The sequence below is a fragment of the Adiantum capillus-veneris genome, chromosome 9 (assembly GCF_014529385.1).
Source record: "Adiantum capillus-veneris isolate H3 chromosome 9, ASM1452938v2, whole genome shotgun sequence".
Taxonomy (NCBI): Eukaryota; Viridiplantae; Streptophyta; class Polypodiopsida; order Polypodiales; family Pteridaceae; genus Adiantum; species Adiantum capillus-veneris.
Window position 1 is genome coordinate 122,756,142 of NC_140939.1, and position 14,770 is coordinate 122,770,911.

Consider the following 14,770-nt stretch of genomic DNA (forward strand, 5'->3'; position numbering starts at 1 on the left):
AATCCTCATTTCCACAAGCATGTTCCCCACTATGCAGGTGCTGGCGACACCTCCGCTTGCACAACTCTAGCAGGCAGTGGTTGTGCGGGACAAACCGAAGTATTTTAGGTGTTTCTACATCTACCAAGAGTTATAATAATTTTTTGTCTATAGAGCTGTGAATGCCATTTCCCACTCCTATCAATTCTAGACAAGAAACTCTATATAGCCCATATGAAGAGTTAATCAGCTTAAGACAAATCTACCAGCCTCTCCCTTTCTTGCTTGCTGGCCATGATTAACAATATGGGCAAACAGCTGACCATCACATAGACATACTTAGCGGTTTATATGTTGCAATCAAACACCGAGAGAGAGAGAGAGAGAGAGAGAGAGAGAGAGAGAGAGAGAGAGAGAGAGAGAGAGAGAGAGAGATCTGGCTGCTGAGTACAGCTTGATAGGGTTATGTAGAAATCACTAGACTTCTACAGCAGGGGAAGATTTAGACTTATACAGCAGGGGAAGATGTAGAAATCACTAGACTTCTACAGCAGGGGAAGATTTAGACTTCTACAGCAGGGGAAGATTTAGTATAAACACACTTCCTTAAGCTTACACCAGTAACAACGGACCAATTACATCTGACACCTGTCAACAAAAACTTCAAACTGACACCATATAGGCCTGCCATGTATGACCTTCGCTTCCTTGCACCCGAGGAAGAAAATAGAGCAATTCCCAAGGTCTCTAAAACACTCATAGCTCCTCCACCATCAATATTTGAACCACTTGGAAATTCTCTTTTAGTGAGACTCCATAGATTGTCAGCCTTGATTTTGCTCAACCACAGTATTTCAGCTGCTAATGACTCTGTATTTCCGGCTGACAAAAAGGGGTGACCGCTTAGCGGCAAAGCCCATGCTTTGATTCACCAAATGGGGTGATGGTGGAAGGTTAAGGCGCCAGTACTGTGTCTACGAGTATTGGAAGTTGGCTCAAATCAGTAATTCGTTTGTTTTCCTCGTCAAGGCAGCTCAAATCAGTTGCTAGCACCTTTCATTCTTTTCCACGGCCTTTTCCTTTTTTCTGCTTTGCATGGGAACCATGTTTCCTGGCCCCATCTTTTCCCTTCACATGCGAGAATTTTCTTACACCTGCACCCTGTGTAGACTTGTGTTCCTTCAATGGTTTTCCTGCTCTTTCATGATCTTCATCACTGCATAAGTCAGTGGCCAGATCATTCTCACTCAGTTGACCCCTTTTAATCTTTCGTAGCAGACGATACTCTCTCTCCATTTCCAAGTCGTCTTCTAAAGTTTGCGAGGCCTTCCGTTTCTTGCCAGTCTCCCGCTTCTCCTTCCTGTTAGAATCTTTGCCATTCTGCTTTTGCTGATGACTGTGCCGCAAAGGCCCAGCCGTTACTTCCTGCTTTTTAGCCAATTTCTTCTGGCGCTGCTTTTCACGGATCTTATCCCTGGAATATAAAAAATTATGTTTACACAAGTCTTATACAGTAACAAAGTGCAAGAAAGCACAATGCTTAGTAAACAATACCTGTATTTAATCGATGCCAAATCAATTCCCTCTATAGGCTCAAAATCTGCACTTGAAAGTGTGCCTCGTTTTAACTCTGGCATCGCTGGAAGCTGCAGTAGGCCATATCCCATGGCCACCTTACCAGCTTCTAATTCCTTCAACCTACAGAAAAAGCTCGCTCAAATAAGAGGATCTGGTAAACCATAATGTGAAATAAAACATCCCAAAAATCCACCTGAATATATATGCGCATTGATGCTCCCTGTAGGCCCGTATATACGAAACAAATGCTTTTAAGCCCTTCTCCATAACATCGCGATCCTTCATAGCAGCTGTGCGCAACTGGAATAGAAGATGGTCATTAGTAAAGCTTCCAAATAATTAAAAAAACAAAGTAAGAGTCAAGTGATGGGCAAAATACCTTTATAGATAGCTTGGATTTTATAAAAACAAATTTATCACATGTAAACAACATGACAGAATGGGAAGACTGGATGACTGGTTGCCGTTCCTGACTTCTCTATTTATCCTACTGTCCAACCCATTTTATTTGCTGAAACAAGGTTTGGTACAAACAGAAAACCTGTGTGAAAGTGGCACAACAGAAAGACACAGTATGCACAAAGTTGCCCGCCATGGTCGGTCGGTTTGAGGTGTCTACCATTCAGAAGCTGCTCAGAGCCCTCCCCGTCTCCCCTTCCTCAGGTTGCGACGAGCATTTTCCTCGCTCGCCTTCCACTGTAGTTTTTGGTCTCTGGCTCATTTATTTGTATCAAGTTTTACATCTCCTTCATTGTGCATGCTTACAAGCTTATTAGTTGTAGGCGGCAGCACTGAGACACAGAGAGAAAAATGAAATGAAATGTTATATTAACATCTTCTGACGGCCATATTGACCCATGAGACCTGAGAGTTACAGCATGAGATGACTCATATCGGTCGCTGCATGATCGTGGCTTCCAAGTTTTCATTTCTATCTTCAATATCAAAATGCGCTTGTTCATGAGCGCGAATTTCGCCTTGCTAGCCATTGGTGTGAGTGGGGAAGATATTCTCCTTTTCCGGTTGAGAGAGAGAGAGAGAGAGAGAGAGAGAGAGAGAGAGAGACCCTTAAAAACAGTAAAGAAACACAAGCAAATTCCATAAAAAAGAGCAACACTTTTGAAAACCTAAAAAACAGTGCAAAACCCCAAAAGACAACAAAAACCAATTTGGAAACCCTAAAAAACAGCGAAAAAAAGTTTCAAAAATCTTAAAAACAGCAAAAAACTTGACAAAACCCTAAAAAACAGTTTTGAAACCCTAAAAACGGAAAAAAGGGTGGAGAAACCCTATGAGAGAGAGAAGAAGAAGAAGAAGAAGAGAGTTTTAACGTCGTAGGAAACTATCCCAAGAGACCTTAAAGATCTAGCCGACAAGGAGTTGAACTCAAGACGTGTTATTCAAGAGGGAAATGGCATAATCAATCTACCACACAGCCTTACTAACCACATCTAAAAGCCAAAGTCAGCCTATGTACAATACGTTTGTACAGTACAGATCTGTATGTATGGATAGGATCCGTACGGATGTTTTTAATTTTTTCGTGCACTATTTTAGTTGCACAACCTCTTCTCGGAATACTTCGTAATGACTGAGTGGCGACTGATTTTTTGCCCTTGCATGAAGCTCCTGTGCAGAGACTCAAAGAGCATAGGACACTCAGAGAGACAATGTCCTCATAGACGGCATCATCATCTTCATCGTCCTCTGATGATGATGATGATGATGAGCTTTGAGTGCAGTTTGCAGTATTTATTAAAGTCAGGACTTCAGACTTCAGTCTTGGATTATCATTATGTATTTTCTTTTTATGCTCTTAGTTTTATGAGACCAAGACATCAGACATCTCACACTGTTTGGTTGTAGACATTGGCCAGCTTTGTGTTTTCATTGTTTGGTGTGGACTCTAGTATTTGGCATTTGTAATGGTCTATTGTTGATTTGGTTAGTCTTTATTCGAAGTTTTGGTGAATGCATAAGTAAATGTATGAAGTACTCTCAGCTTTAGGCTTAGTGAAAAAGAGTACAAATTTTTATGTACCTAAAAACTCAATCCAATCTGTACTACGTACCTAACCACCTTGCTGAGCACTCATCCTGGGTTATCACTATAAAACTCTTCCGCTGCACATTACATTTTCTCTCTCTAGACTCTACTGATTGTCTGTCTCTAAACCTGAATTTCGGATAATCTCTCTCTACTGCAGATTTTCTCTCTAGAATCTGCAATTTTTCTCTCTCTAGAATTTGCTGATTTTCTCTTTTGTTAAATGAGTCTTCTCTCTTTAAAACTGAATTTAAAATAGCATTGAAAAACAACATTTTCATCTCTTTTTCGGGAAAAAGCAGGGGGGGGGGGAGGGTGCTGTTTTTGGAGAGCCCTACTTTTTGGGTGCTTGCTATTGTTGTAGGTCCTTTCGGCATAACTTGCACACAAAGAACTCACAGATTGATGACGTAGGATTACATGAGCACCATCTCTCTAATTTCAACCCTTCGACTCCTTGTACGATTAGGAGTCAACTAATGAGAAATACCCAAATAAGGGCGTTGATAGTGGTAGTTTAGGGCCACCAACTGTGTATAGGGCATCCTACTCAGATCCTACTCGGACATCCTCTCCATGTTCCCCCATCCGTTTGAGCGACCCGGCCTCCCGTGGTGATCCAGTGAAGGTCCCCATATCTCGGTTCCATAGAGCAATGCTGAAGCCACCAAGGTGTCAAAGAGCCAGAGCTTCGTCCGGGGCTCCTGAAACTGAACCTGCGAACACATCCTCTCCAATCTACCCAATGCTGCGTGGGCTCTAGTAAGTCTGGTCTCTGCTGCTCTTCTGAGTGAGAATGCAGGTCCACTAAAAACCACTCCAAGGTAAGTGTAAGCGTTTGTGTACTCCACAGTCTCCTGGCCGTATGTGAATGTAGGTGCTGACCTCCTGATCCACTGTGGGGTGGTATTAAACACCATAACCTTGGTTTTTCCCAAGTTGACAGACAAACCACTTTCGTGGGCAAACGTATGCAAAGCATCCAATTGACGTTGCATTCCCTCTGGGGATTCGGAGATCAACACTTATGTCATCAGCATATAACAAAAGTGGAATCCATGTCCCTGCCAACTGAGCACCTTTATCCCCATCGCTGTCAATGTAGTCAGAAACCTCATCCACATACACACCGAAAAGAGTAGGAGAGAGCGGGCAGCCCTGCTTCACCCCAATAGTGGAGTGAACCAGTGTAGAAAGTCCCTCCGGGGTGCGTACATGCCCTACTACTGATCTGTACAATGCCATGATCCCCCAAATGAGTTCTGTGGGTACTCCCATTTCCTGTAATCTGCGCATCAGTCTAGCTCTAGGTACCGTGCCGAAAGTTTTGCGGAAGTCCACAAAGCTACAATAGATCCGTCTCCCATGAGATCTGCCTTCTTCGATGATGGCCCTGAGTGTTAGGATATGGTCAAGAGTAGAGAAGCCTCTCTTGAATCCTGCCTGTCCAGTTGCACGTATTCCTTCCCTCTCTGCCCATCTGCTCAGCTGTTGCTCCAGAATGGATGCATACAACCGTGCCAGTGTGTGCCCAATCATACTAGTGCGATAATTCCCAGGTTCCATGGGGTCTCCTGATTTGAAGATAGGTACGATCGTAGATAGGCTCCAAGTGTCCGGTAGGCCCTCACACATGGCCCGGTTAAACATAACTGCTAGAAGCTCTGCTAGTAGGTCTTTGGCATGCATGAAATGCTCAGCGACTAGGCCATCATGATCATATGCTCTCCCAATCTTCATCCTGTCAATAGCTTTCTTCACCATCTCAACGGTGAAAAAGACACATGCGTGTGGGCATGGATCGGGGGGGTTGGGGAGGGGCGGCTGTCCAGGTACTGTGTACAAAGATGATGCGTATTGCCCCCAGGTCTCTGTGAAGGAAATAGCAGGGGGGGGGGGGGGGGGGGGGGGGGGGGGGGGGGACTGCTAATGAAAGAGTCGCCACGCCTCAAGCAAGTCCTGACTCAAGAATAGCTCATATAGATCCTGCTCGAGTCGAGCCAAAAAAGCCCTCTTCTTCCGCCGCACCAGGCGTCGGAAGTCAATCTGTGACTCTCTGTGAGTGACGTCCCCCAACAGCACCTCCCTCTGAAGTCTAGCTCTAGTCTGGCGGCACTCCTCATCGTACCCGCTGTTCTCAGGCATGCTCCCTGATCGGCGGCTCTGCTCAGGCTGGGTGTGTGGGTATGCTTTTGCTGCTGCCTCATGTAATGTCCGTGTCAATATAGTAGTTAGCTCCTCCAGAGGTCTCCCCGAGTCCTCAGTGCATAGGCGTCTATAGATTCCATCCATGTATACCGAATCTGTCTCCCGTGTGAATGTGTAGCGAGTAGGGGCCGCTACTCGTGGCCTGTGTGCTACACTGAACTGGAAGGAGATGGTCATCAACACAGAGCATGATCCACTGCCACCCCGACCGGTCTGGGCTCAACTGTGAGATCCTGGATACTAGAGATGAGATTCCGTTGTGCCATGACATAGTCCACTGTGCTGGCTCCATGTCTGTGTGGGAAGCATGTAAAACCTCCCGCAGCCAGAAATCTCTGTAGGCCATTCAAGATGGCCAATCCATGTGCAATGCCCATGTCTATCAGGTGTCGCCCATACTCAGTATATTCCACATCGTGTGATAGTCTGGAAAGGCCCGTCTCTACAACATCTAGCTCTCTTAGCATCTCCTCTGAAGTATCATAAAACACTGCCTGGTGATGGGCAGTCCTAGCATTGAAGTCCCCTAGGATGATAATGTCACCGTCCCTAGAGAACTCCCATATGTCATCATCCAAAATAGAGAAAGGGGACTGTCCTCTAGGTGATGCATAAACCAATGTACTCGGGGGAAAGTAGCAAATAGCTAGATAGAGGTATCTGCCCGTCTCTGCTTTCAGTCTCACCCACATGTACCTAGCCTGCTCGTCCCTGCGGGCTATATGTATCAGTGGCTGCAGATCCTCTCTAAATAACATTGCCACTCCCCCCGAGCCCCGCCCTCTGTGCTCTGAGCGTGTCTCCTGTCTGTAGGCTGTCTCCCACCTGTATCCACTGATGTGACGCATGGATTGCCTAGGGGCTTGGTGTGTCTCAGAGTAAAAGATGATGTCTCTTCCAGTAAAGCTATCCTCAAAGGCACCCACATCAAGACGCATAGATCCATTGCAGTTCCACGCAGCTACTTTGAGTGTGGTCCCATAAGTCTCGCACCGTCATGTGGAGCGTCGCTCTAGTATTACCACTTTTCCGTCTCGGTAAGAAGCGATCTTGCCTTTTTCCCTTGCCGCTCTAATCTCCGGCATTACTTCGTGCATATGAGCGATCTGCGAGAGGGTGAGATCATCCCCGAGAAAGATGCCAGTCTCTTTAAAAGTTGGTCTTTTCTTCAAGAATGACTTCTTTGCTTCCATGGAGGGAAAACGGAGGATGAGTGCTCTTTCTTTTGAGTTCTCCACTGCTTCCATTTTTCTTTATGTTGCCCACTCTCCATGCCCTTGTGTGCGTCGGCTCATGAATCCCCATCAAGGCTGTGAGTTCTTTTACTTCTTCGTCCACATTGCCTATCTTTAAGACCGCAAATTCTCACATGTAAAGCGTGCACCCTTCTCCTCTGCTCCTCCTCTAGTGTCTGATTAATGATGTTGTTGGGTGTGGGCGTGGGCGTTATCTCCTTGCCTTTTCCTTTCTTGGCCACCTTGATCCATTTCTCGGCTTCGTCCGCCTTCTGTTGAGTTTTGGTAAGAACATCCACCCAAGAAGTCGTCATTTCTTTGTGCTGCTCTTCTCCCTCTTTGATGGCCCGTACTTGCTCCTTGATCGTGTTGATTTCTTCGATTACTAAGGGTTGCAGTTCGCCCTCCTCCAGTGTGTTTCTTGATCGTGCTTCGGCGAGCTCTTTCTTTAGTGACACGATCTCTTCCTCTTGGGTCGTCACTCGGTCTTCCATTAGAGCCAAGGCATCAGTACCACGGGCCATTATCCGAGCAGAGCTGGCAGCCCCCCAACTTGTGGTGGAGGCGCTCACCAGATCAGTCTCCTTCATAAACCGCACATGGGCACTTCCTAGAGACAGATATGCTCGCATAGCACTTGAATCCTCTCGACAGTTAGCCATACAAGGAGATACAACATGTTGGTATGGCGAGATGACATCATGGTTTCAGGCACATGGGTTCAGCATAGACAGGCTGCCACCATTCCACTACTCATTGGATGCACCATCTCTCACTCTTACACAGTCATAGATCACCAAGCTCATCCGCCAAGACCTGACCCAGCTAGACACCAGGAGGACATGGATACAACCAGCACAGGAATTGGGCACGAAGATGGCTTTTTACAGAGACCTCCTCCAGCTTACGGAAGATGGTTTTGTGGCGAGACCCAGATACATGGATGCCCACTTGTCTCATGGGATACGATGTGCTATTGGCCAGTTACGCACATCTTCTCACCAGTTGCGGATTGAGACTAGGAGATACAACGGAGTACCAGCAAAGGACAGGACATGCCCCTTGTGTAACATGGAACCTGAAACAGAGCTACACTATACATGCCACTGCCCCGTCTACTACGAGATACGAGGCCGCTTCCATTGCTTGTTCAGAGAGGGTTTTGGACCACTCTCAAGAGTCATGGGATACGAAGATCAGAGATGTCTGGGTTTGTTCTTGCTCGAGCTGCGCAGACACAGAGATAGCCTGATGAATGGCGAGGCTAGCCAGTCTCAAAGACGGATCACAGACTTCTTCAGAGCAGACACGAGACAGCCGCAAGAGCCACTCCCACAGCAGAGCTCCCCCTCGTCTCACACCAGAGGCACATTGATTGACCGAGCGATTGAATTGGGGAAATCCAGGCGCCCGCGACTGCGAAGAACTACACAGCATCGACGGAGGCTACGACAGAAAATTCGGAGCACGCTGGCCAGGCATGCACGACGCCCGGTCAGACTACTAACCATGGAGGAAATTGATGAGATTCGCCAACGACCGATGCTAGATCTCTTGTGATTCAGCTATCCCCACAAGCCGCCCATTTTTCTGATTAGTTTTTGCTTGACTCACATCGACCAACTTAGGACCCCATAGTATATATCTTTGTTTTGTATTGTTGTTAGGTTATTTTGTTACTCTGACTTTGTATCAGATCCACCACTTTGTAACTTTCAGGTCTCATAGGTCATTATGGCCTTTTGAAGACGTTAATATAACATTTCATTTCATCTCTCTCTCTCTCTCTCTCTCTCTCTCTCTCTCTCTCTCTCTCTCTCTCTCTCTCTCTCTCTCTCTCTCTCTCTCTCTCTCTCTCTCTCTCTCTCTCTCTATAGAGGTGATTTGGGGGATTATGGCTTTGTATAGATCAGTGGTGGGACATGTACGCACTCCGGAAGGGGTATCTGATTTAGTTCACTCTACTATTGGAGTGAAACAGGGCTGCCCATCGTCTCCTACTCTATTTAGTATGTATGTTGATGAGGTGTCCGATTACATTGACAAAGAGGGTGACAAAGGTGCCCAGCTGGCAGGGACGTGGATCCCATTGTTGCTATATGCTGATGATATTGTGCTGATATCTGACTCACCAGAAGGTATGCAACGACATTTGGATGCACTACGCAGTTTTGCAGAGGATAGTGGACTGTGTGTAAACCCAAGGTTATGGCGTTTAACACCATACCGCAATGGGTCAGGAGATCAGTACCTACTTTCAAATATGGTCAAATGCATACACCTACCTGGGGGTAGTCGTTATTGGGCCGAGATTTTCTTTGAGAAGAGCAGAAGAGACTAGACTAACTAGAGCTGGTGCGGCTCTAGGAGGAATGGAAAGGATGTGTTCGCAGGTTCAGTTCCAGGAACCTAGGACAAAGTTATGGCTCTTTGATACTTTGGTTGCCTCTACTTTGTTATATGGGGTGCAAGTTTGGGGACCTTCCATAGGCCAGGATGGTTGGAGGCGTACGGAGAAGCCCTTGGTATCTATGATCTCTCTCAGCTGATTAGAGCCAAGGTTTCCGTACCACATGATATCATTCGAGCGGAATTAGCTGCCCCCCCTATGGAGATTGAGGCGCTTACCAGATCAGTCTCCTTTGTACACAGTCTCTTAACGTCACAAGTTGTTGACGTGGGTACTGATACCAAATGAGTTGGGGGTTTTAACCCTAAACAATGATGAACTTGCAGATATGGTCGAGGGGCCTAAATCCTAGAAGAAAAGTCAACACTCAAAATTGTGTGAAGACTGACGTGGTAGCATTGTATGGACTTGCCCACATTTTGCGAAAACAGATGCTGACGTAGCAACGCTGTACGAACATCCTAGGTTTTGCGCTGCTAGCTTTTGGCGCCAATTTTTGAACACCAGTGCTTTTAGGGGTTTAAATAAGAACCTGGGGTCTCCTTCTGGCATTCCAAATTGCAAAGAAACAAAGGAGCTGTCACAAGACGAGCATCACGTGCCAATAGAAAAGAACACACTGAACAGACTTTTAACACTTCAATAACAACTGAACTGCAAGAGAGAGACGACACGCAACACGAAGTGGCGGAATTCCAGTATTGGCCCCAAACCTTGGCGCCCCTTTCGGTATTTCTTTAGATTGCATCAACACAGTACAAGCCGGTACTCCAAACTTTGCACCTTCTCCAGGAAGCATGCCAAAGAATGAGCCCTTAGCACATATTTAAAGGCCCTTGGCCTATGAAAAGCAGTTTACATAAAAAGCCTTCAAACTCAAAAGCTTCTGGTCCAAAATCAATACCAAAAAGCTACCAGCGCGATTTGTGGAATTCCGTACAACTGCCACGTCATCAATCAGCGCAAAACGCGGAGCGTCCGTACAGTTGCCACGTCATCAATTTTTTTTTTTTGTGTGTGTGTGTGTGTGTGTGTGTGTGTGTGTCCTGCTTTATTTTAATCCCTTTATGTCATTGGGGTCCCATCGGAGGGGGGTCCCCATAAGTTGGTAGGACTTCTTCTTTTGCTACTTGTTCTTCTTAGGGTTTAGGCCCCTCAGCCGGCATCTGTAAGTTGGCTTCATTCTTCAGGGTTTTGACATGTCAGCAGTTTGTGACATCTCCCCTTCTTGAAAGAAAGTAATCGTCCGAACTTCGCGATTACAATATATCTGCAAAACAACTCAAGTTACCTCAAAAATTTCCGAGGGTCATTCCGAGGGACATTCCGAGGGACAATCAATTTGCTCTTTTTGTTAAGGAGTTTGCTTCTCCTTTCGGCTCTTTTGATCAAGGAGTTGGCTTCTCCTTTCATCCAGAACGGAACTCTTGATATTCCGGCGTAGTAAAATTAGCCATCACACCCAGATCGCACTGATCTTCCACAGGTGTCTTGATGCACTAAAATTACATACCCAGGCAATCTCATCCAATTAGGAATATTCAGTGGTTGGCACATCACAATGCAACACAAATGCTCACATATGCATGTTACAAGACATAGAAACATAAAGTCGTCGATGAACACTCCTCCTGCATAACCTAACAAGGTCCGGGCCGGGAGATATTCAACGACTCCCTCATCGCTCCTCCCGCATAACGTAAAAAGGTCTGGGCCGGGAGATATAGAGGCCTTTTACAACAAAACGCCCCCCAGACCGCAGCCTGCGTCGTTTGGAGGTGCTGAGAGTAACCACTGCTCAGACTTCTTAATGCTCCTCCCGCATAACCATCCAGGTCCGGGCCGGGAGTCGCATTGGCCTGCATCGTTCTGAGGTTCAAACAATACCAAAACAGTATTTCTCACTTCTCCACCCGGGAGTAAAATCACCAATCAATGAAACCAGTATTAAAACCAGAGTCAAACAATTCAAATCGGCACCAAGACAGATTCAAAACAGATACCATCCATTTCAAACAAATTTCAAACAAGAACAGCAAACAAGTTCTCAAACAGAACTCAAACAAAATTCAAACTTAAACAGCAATCTCGTCGAGCTCGAAAAGTCGACTGACGTTCCATCCTAAAAACTGTAAAAATTAGGGTTAGGTTCATACCATAAGGTCGTAGCCGAGCACAGCATGGTCCATCAACTCGTGGACAAATAGTGTTTCTTTGGCGGCCATGGTAGTCCCAAGATAGCAATCGCACTAGACCTCCAAGGTCATCTGCTCGTGAAGAGACATTCACAAAGAGAAGTCAAAAAATTTCAAGTTATAATCTATTAGGGTTTCCATGGCAAGCATTTCAAGATACCCCACTCTGCTAGAAGTTGTACTCCGAAGGAAGATGCAGACATCAACATCTGCATGGCACTGCCTCTGAGAAAAACAGCAACTCGAAACAAATCTTGGATCCTTCTCTTGCAAGTGATCTTTATGGCTTATGCCCTGTAAGACATGAGCAATGAAGACGGGAGCGCGCCCGATGCACGATGAAGTAAGGGAGGAGTGGCTAATAAGTCCGGGGTCCCAACACGAGGCTAAAATTTCCATGAACTTTGGAAGTGCGATCTTGCTTTGTCTGCTCTTTGGTAGGACCAGTATGCTTTTAGAAAAGCACACGCCTGATGCTCTGATACCACTGTCACAAGACGGGCACCACATGCCAATAGAAAAGAACAAACTGAACAGACTTTTAACACTTCGATAACAACTGAACTGAAAGAGAGAGCCAACAAGCGACACGGAGTGGCGGAATTTCACCCCAGAGAGTATTGGCCCCAAACCTTGGCGCCCCTTTCGGTATTTCTTTATATTGCAACAACACAATACAAGCCAGTACTCCAGACTCTGCACCTTCTCCAGGAAGCATGCCAAAGAATGAGCCCTTAGCACATATTTAAAGGCCCTTGGCCTATGAAAAGCAGTTTATATAAAAAGCCTTCAAACTCAAAAGCTTCTGGTCCAAAAACAATGCCAAAAAGCTGCCAGCGCGATTTGCGGAATTCCGTACAACTGCCACGTCATCAATCAGCGCAAAATGCGGAGTGTCCGTACAACTGCCACGTCATCAGTTTTGAGTGTGTGTGTGTGTGTGTGTGTGTGTGTGTGTTGCTTTATTTTAATCCCTTTATGTCATTGGGGCCCCATCGGACGGGGTCCCCATAAGTTGGTAGGACTTCTTCTTCTACTACTTGTTCTTCTTAGGGTTTAGGCCTCTTGGCCGGCATCTGTAAGTTGGCTCCATTCTTCAAGGCTTTGATACATCAGCAGTTTGTGACACGAGCCCCTAGACTGTGTACCTTGTTGAAGCAATACGAAGAAATACGGAAAGGGGCTCCAAGGTTTTGGACCCAGAGCACTATGGAAGTGGAGCTCCGCCACTCTGCGTCTCGTGTGGACGCTCTCTCTCTCTCTCTCTCTCTCTCTCTCTCTCTCTCTCTCTCTCTCAAATTGTTTTCAAGTGCTAAAGTTTATTCCAGTCTGTTCTTTTCAGTTGGCACGTGGTTCCCTCCCGTTACAATGGTATTAGAGAGTCAATCGTTTGTTGTTTGACAAGCAAACCGGTCCTACATGAATCAAACAACTCCAATGACTAAATTGTAACAAAGTAGAGAGAGAAAGAGAGAGAGAGATGAAAGAAATGATTTATAAACGTCTTCATAAGGCCAAAATGACCTATGAGACCAATCCGTTACAAACTTGTGAATCTGGTACCATGTCTGAGTACAAAAAAAGAGATACTAAAATGAGAGAGAGAGAGAGAGAGAGAGAGAGAGAGAGAGAGAGAGAGAGAGAGAGAGAGAAAATGATATGAAATGAAATGTTATATTAACGTCTTCAAAAGGCCAAAATGACCTATGAGACCAATCTGTTACAAAATGGTGAATCTAATACCATGTCAGGGTACAAAAGAACTGATACTACTACTAGAATCCTTCCTCATTTGCACTCTGGATATCGAGAGATTATGGCTCGAATCCTCTGTTGTAGTCTCCGTCGATGCTGTGTAGCCCCTCTCCTCAATCGTGGTCGTCTGGATCTCCGTAGCTCCAGTGCTCGGTCGATGAGAGAGCCAGTAGTGGTCGAATGAGTGTGGGCCGAGGCTCTGCAATGATGACAGCTCGTCTGCCTGTCCCATATCTAGTGAAAAGAAATCTGTAATCTATCTCTGGGACTCTCTATCTCTCCCCAGTAAAGTGTCTAGAGAGAGAGAGAGAGAGAGAGAGAGAGAGTGTGTCACCAGCGTGTGACTACTATCTATCCTTTTTGTTGATTTCTTTCTTATTATTTATTCATTTTCACTTTTTGGAAACACCCCTCGAGAAATCTAACTACCCTGCATTGCATAGCTAGTGTGGAACTATTCAGAGGGAGTCCAGGCCTAAGGGCAAGAGAGCACTAAGGTTGAACAAGGACTATGGTTAGCCAAAGTGGGGTCATTGACTAGCCAAAGTGGAATCCTTTGCTGTAGAGGCTACATTTCAGTTCTTGGTGTGGCTGCAGTGTACAAAGAGGGTCAGATGACCTAGAAAGATACAATGGCAGCATCTCCTAAAATTTAGGAAACTGCTATTTTGGGACCTTAAAATGTGTTCGCATCATTATCTCCGGAATGACAAGGGGAACATTTTATTACTCTGCCGTGACGTCAATTGGGCAACCGGTCGGGACATTTTTAGGCGGCAATCCCGAAACGGGAAATAGGCTGTAAATGTGCCAAGTGGCACATTTCTGTCCACTTTCCTCATGCAGGAAGAAGTGGCGCTGAATTTAGAGGGGGAAAGGCTCATTTTTCAGTTTTGTCACAGGTTGAGAGCTTCAATGGAGTGCTTGCTTACCTCTTATGTCCAGTGCGGTGCCAGGAGTGATGCCCTGCACGCTACGCACTGCCCTCTCTCTCACCTATGGCAGTATGTTATGCCCCTCTAGTGGGCTTTTCAATTGACCAATGTACAGTTGTGTGGGTTCATGCGCGATTGCCGAGGCAAGAGCCTCTTGCACAGGTACTAGATTAGCTAGCGGCTAATCCCCCACAGGTATAGGTGATTCGGAGAGGTTTCACGTGCGAAATCTTGTCCGAATCAAAAGGCAAGTAGCCCTACAGGTTCGGGAGCTCGAGGACTTGCTACGGATGCGACCGGACGCAAAATGGAGCCCGAAACAGTGAATTACAGCCTGCTGTGTATTTTTGCAGGTTTAGGGTTTTGGCCCTAAACGGACCCTAATACCCCCAGGAGGTTGGGGGACGCGAGGGGACCGCTGTACACAT

The 14,770-nt window shown here is 46.0% G+C and overlaps 1 protein-coding gene across 1 annotated transcript in view; it reads right to left on the bottom strand.

The window, feature by feature from the left end:
* Positions 1 to 416: 416 nt before the first annotated feature.
* LOC147451110 (P-loop containing nucleoside triphosphate hydrolases superfamily protein) overlaps positions 417 to 14,770 on the bottom strand; it is a 59,360-nt gene continuing 45,006 nt past the window's right edge. Inside the window, exons 9-11 of the mRNA XM_086520077.1 lie at positions 1,751 to 1,857; positions 1,534 to 1,677; positions 417 to 1,453 (exon numbers count right to left, since the gene is read on the bottom strand). Of these exons, the coding sequence (XP_086376203.1) occupies positions 1,036 to 1,453; positions 1,534 to 1,677; positions 1,751 to 1,857 (669 nt within the window). The 3' untranslated portion in view covers positions 417 to 1,035. The remainder of the gene's footprint in view (positions 1,454 to 1,533; positions 1,678 to 1,750; positions 1,858 to 14,770) is intronic.